This window comes from Microtus ochrogaster (assembly GCF_000317375.1).
Source record: "Microtus ochrogaster isolate Prairie Vole_2 chromosome 14 unlocalized genomic scaffold, MicOch1.0 chr14_random_2, whole genome shotgun sequence".
Taxonomy (NCBI): Eukaryota; Metazoa; Chordata; class Mammalia; order Rodentia; family Cricetidae; genus Microtus; species Microtus ochrogaster.
The window spans coordinates 840,113-845,396 of NW_004949097.1; the positions used below are offsets into that span (position 1 = coordinate 840,113).

At 41.6% G+C, this 5,284-nt stretch overlaps 1 protein-coding gene across 1 annotated transcript in view; it reads left to right on the forward strand.

Annotated features, from left to right (window-relative positions):
• Window positions 1-5,284, forward strand: part of Borcs5 (BLOC-1 related complex subunit 5) — a 78,809-nt gene that overhangs the window by 40,596 nt on the left and 32,929 nt on the right. The window contains exon 3 of the mRNA XM_005364494.2: window positions 3,249-3,406. Coding sequence (XP_005364551.1) covers window positions 3,249-3,406 — 158 coding nt within the window. The remainder of the gene's footprint in view (window positions 1-3,248; window positions 3,407-5,284) is intronic.

The window sequence follows — 5,284 nt, forward strand, 5'->3', positions numbered from 1 at the left end:
CACACACACACACACACACACACACACACACACACACACACACACACACACACACACACCTGACAATAAAGGCAAGAAAACAGCTCTGGTTAGAAAAGGCAAGAGCAGGGGCTGGGGAGTTGACTCCTGGGTAAAGTGCATGCTGTGTGACCATGAGGGCCTGAGTTGGGCTCCTAGAACTTACAGAAAATGACGGACATGGCATTAGCAAGAAGATCCAGCAGGTAAAGGTGCTTGCTGAGAGCTGTACACAGCTTGTGTTTGGTTCCTAGGACCCATTTAGTGCTGGGTGAGACAGACTCTAGAGCTGTTGACAGTTGATGGCTACCAGAGGAGGGAGTCAGTTTTCATTCAGGGTATAGTTCCTGGTTGGTTGACCAGGTTCCAGTGGATGATCCCACACTCAGAGGTTCATAAGCAGAGCTAACTGGATTCAATGGGTTGCTTATAGAAAGGACAAGAAGTTAGGAGGGACATGAGAAGAGGGTCTGAAAGCAATGAATATTATCAAAATTCATTTTATGCATGAATGAAATTCTCAAAAGATTAATAAAAACATTAAAAGCTAAAGTTTTAAAGGTTTATATCAAACAAGTTGTCCTCTGATCTTCATAGTAGTACTGAGCTATGCACGCACACAGTAGGATGTGCACACACACAGTGCCAGATGTGGTGCACACCTGTAATCCTAGTGCTGGAATGTGGAAACAGGTACTGTGGGATTTCAAACGGCAATTTGGTGAGGACACTAGCATTCAGCTCACACAGAGGGGGTTCTTTTCATTTTTATAGCATGTTACTTAATTATACCTTTCCAGTAACTTTCGCCAAAGTATTAGAGCCTACTTTCTAGATTCTGTCATTTAAAAAATATGTGTCCAACATTATACTGTTAATTTCTAATTTTACAACTAAGCTCTCAGGGTTGAGACATTCAGTTTGGCAATGGCCTAATTTAATAAGCACATGGCTCTGTACTATATTTTATGTTTTAATTGTTACGATGTTTAACGTAAAATGACTCAGAAAAATGGGAACTGAATTTCTAGCCCCCATGATTTTTCCCCTTAACACTTTACATTAAGAGATGGGTATAGTTGGCAATTTGTTGGCTCTATTAATGTCTCTCTGGATCCCTACCTCACCCAGTCCTTGGTGCCCACTCCTCACTTCTGTATAAAGAGAGTAGCTTCCGCATGTTCTTAAGAACTATGACCAGTGTTTGCCATTCGCAAGCACCGCATAATAAATGGCGTCCATTAGCCCAGGTCTGAGCTCAGTAAACATGGACAGATGTCTTTTATGTAGTGAGGAATCATGATGCCTGCTTTTTTATTACTATTATTTTGCTTTCAGGCTTTTTGGTTTTTCTGAGACAGGGTTTCTCTGTATAGCCCTGGCTGTCCTGAACTCACTTTGTAGACCAGGCTGACCTCAAACTCAGAAATCCACATGCCTCTGCTTCAGAGTTCTGAGATCAAAGGTGTGTACTATCACTGCCTGGCTAATGTCTGCTTTTTTTCCTTTAATGACTCAGAGAAGGTCTGGGTATTATAAAATGTGACTTGTGGAACATAGATGTGTTTGGGTATTCTTTTACTTCCTGGTTTCCTATAGTTTGAAAATTATATTGCGATAAAACATAAAAAAGAAAAATCCCACTTACAAATTAATTATTAAAACATAAATTCTACCCTGGAATATAATTCATTCTTTATTTTGTTTGACATGGTCTCGTGTATCACAGGTTGACCTTGGATTCATTATGGATCCTCATGCTTCCACCTCCAAGGGCTGAGTCCCATGAGGATGTGAGCACTGTGTAGCATGCCTGAGGATTCTTGACACAGCACAGCTGCATGGCCCACTGCACATCATCCGGCGAGGGAAAAACCTTGGGTCGAATTTCCATGTATGAGAACAGCAAGGGCCCGATGGTGGAAGGGCAGGCTGAGTTTTGGCATGGGAGGCCCAGGGTCATGTATGTTTGGTATTCCTTGTGCTCTAGTGTTAAGAGCAGGACAATATGACAGAATGAATGATTCTCAGAATGTGCCAGCTGGAGAACGGGTGTCACAAGGGAGTCTCTGAGGTCAAACTATTTTTGTGATACTACTCGAACATAATTTGCACACCAGTGCCAGTCTTAGAAGTGTGTAGTGGATGTATAGTGGAGTTCCTCAGAGACTCTGTGAGGAGAGACGCTGACTTACAAGCAGGGGAGCTAAGAGGATCCAGCACTTTCTGTTAAGCAAACCACTAAAAAGACCTGTGAAAATAGAAACCAGTATCACCCTTCTGACTTTTATGCTTTGGAAAATAAAAATATTTTCCTTAAAATCGGTTATATGTTAACCTGTGACGTATTAACTATTATTTCAAATATTTGTGAGAAGCATATGCTGCATTTATTTAACACTAAAGAATTTCATCAGTCTTAACTTTTAATAGGTTAACAACAGTAAATACAATGTCAGTAATTCTTGAGAATATGTAGGAGGGGCTTGCTTCATATCACAACTTGCATTGCCTTGGTAACCAAATGTCCATGGGCTTAAGTTCTAGTCAGGACTTCTGATCATAGGCAAGTGTAGTAGCCTCTGTAATTGAACTGATTTCTTCTGAAGCAGATTTTACCTGACATATGCCCCTATAGGAAAGCATGGTGGTTCAGTGTGAAGGTTTTGAGAACATAGTCCCCTGTGCTTACTGGTGTACTACAGCTAAGCCAACCAATGTTAGGAAAAGACACAGCCTTTCAGGCCCGTTAGCTGGCAGTCTGGCTTTTGTTTTAATTTTGGTATCATATTCTAGTAATTTCCTTATACATTTTCCAGGTAGCCGTATTAGTAACCAATAATAATTAAAATTAAGTAAATGCATCTTCCATTCTTTTCAGTCAAGAAGAGGCATGTCTTCCCAATACGTTGAAGTAGTGTGCTAAGGCCAGGAGCTCTGTCTGAGGGAAGCCACTGCTCATTTTGTGATGATCAGAAAGTTGCTCAGCCTGTATCCTGGCCCCGTCATGTGGAAAACAGGGCTAAGAAAGTAATGCAGAGGAAGCACGCGGTAAAAGTGGCTGGGGAGTGCTTGCTGCCTTGCCAGGGGTAGTTGCAGTGACTTTCATTTGCGTAGAGCAAAAGATGCTGAGTTAAGTGTCTCTTTCCCAGCCTCCATGAACTTCAGCTAGGTAATCCCAAGTTTTTCAGCAGGAATTCTCATTTCATTTCCCCCTCTCTCCTCTGAAGGGCTCTTGAGTGGTCAGACGTCCCCAACAAATGCCAAACTGGAGAAGCTGGACTCTCAGCAGGTGTTACAGCTCTGCCTACGGTACCAAGATCACCTGCACCAGTGTGCAGAAGCAGTTGCTTTTGATCAGAATGCTCTAGTCAAGCGAATCAAAGAGGTAACGTCCCTGGGGGGGATACTATCCCAGACTTATGACCGTAGTAAGTCATCCGGTAAAGATGTTCCAGGTGAGAACTGCCGGGGTTTGACTCCGGGTTCACAGCTGTTTATTAAACAAGGTCAGGCTTGTTTAATTCCTCTAAGCACAGGAAATGGACCTAACAGTGGTAGCAAGGCAGAGTGTGATGGGCTGCTCAGTGGTTGGTAGCTGTATTAGTATGTACAAAGTCTTGCCATTGTACATTTGCTCTAGTTATATCTGTGCTTAGCTTTTTCTTGTGTATAATTTTTATATTTTTCAAAGTAGATAATTATTTACTTTTAATGTAGGAGACTTGGTGTATTCTTTACTCTTACTTTTCACAGTGTTAGTACATGAAATGTCCAGTGGTTTTTATTGGCTATAAATAAGTGATTATGTCTTTTTAACCCTAGATGCTTTTGTGACTACAGACACAGTATCATTCATGTGAAATTGCCTACAAGCAAAGAGCTTGGTACAGGCCTGGGCTGCAGATGGTTAGCAAGCATGAGTCACTGGGTTCCATCCCCAGATGTAAACTGAATATGGCTGATGCATAGATGTGATCCCAATATGCAGGAGATTAGGACAGGATCAGAAGTTCAAGGTCATTCCCAGCTACATAGCAAGTTGTAAGTTAGCCTTGATACATAAGGCCCTATCAATAAATAAATAAATTTAAAAACATGGTACAAATATGTAGTTTCCAATAACCATAGTAGGTTCATGGTTTGAGCACTGAAATAATGTATTGACCACACACATTTTTGAGAGAACTGAGTAATAAGCAAATATACATTCTAAAATTTTCAGTCAAGGAAGAACTAATATTCCTGCTGTGAGGTAGTATCATATGAAGGAAATTTTGGGAGCTTTATCTAGGAGAAATTACTCAGGAGGATGGTACCACTGGGTTTGTTCAGTTGGCCATGGGCCATCAACTCTGATAAGAGAAGATGAACATGAAGAAACAAACAGGTGAAGGGTTGCCAGTCACTATACATTGCTTTCCAATTAGTAATAAAGATAAACAACCAAGTCTGTTTTTAGACTTTTCAACATTTGGCACTATTTTTCATAAATGATATGAAAATACGTATTTTTATTTCATGAGTAGAAAACTTGGTTATCAAACTTACATCACAGTGGCAAAATACCTGACACAAATTGATTCTAGTTTCAGTACTTGGCCACTTGGCTCCACTGTTTCTGGGTCATGGTAAGGCACAGTAGCCTGCAGGAAGCATGTGGTGCAGTAGAGGTGTAGCTTGTGACAGCTGAGAGGCAGGGGCCAAGGATACAGCATCCTTCAAAGGCATGCCTCCAGTGGCATGCATCCGACAGCCAGGCCCCCATCTTCCTGTACATGACATCAAGCTATCAAGCTATCAAGGGGTTAATCCACTGATTATGTCAGAGCCCTCACGATCCAGTTACCTTCCAGTGATTGGATCCATATGCTGGAGACAAGTCTCCAAAACAGGAACATTTTGAGGAGGATTTCGTGTCCAAATCATAGCAAGTGCTATTATCTGGCTCTATTCAGTATGACCTTCCTTGCTGCTTGGCATTGATGTAGCCCTAAATGTATTTATTGAGACAGGGTCTCATGTAGTACAGGTTGATACATAAGTGAGGATAACTTTAAACTTCTGGTGCTTCTGCTTCTACTTTCTAAGTGCTGGAATCACAGGTGTGCACCACCACTCCCAGTTTATGCAGTGCTGGAACCTATGGGACTGGAACCTATGGCCTTGGGCAGCCTAGGCAAGTACTCTACCAGTTTAACTATATTCCCAGCCTAGGCAAGTACTCTACCAGTTTAACTATATTCCCAGCCTAGGCAAGTACTCT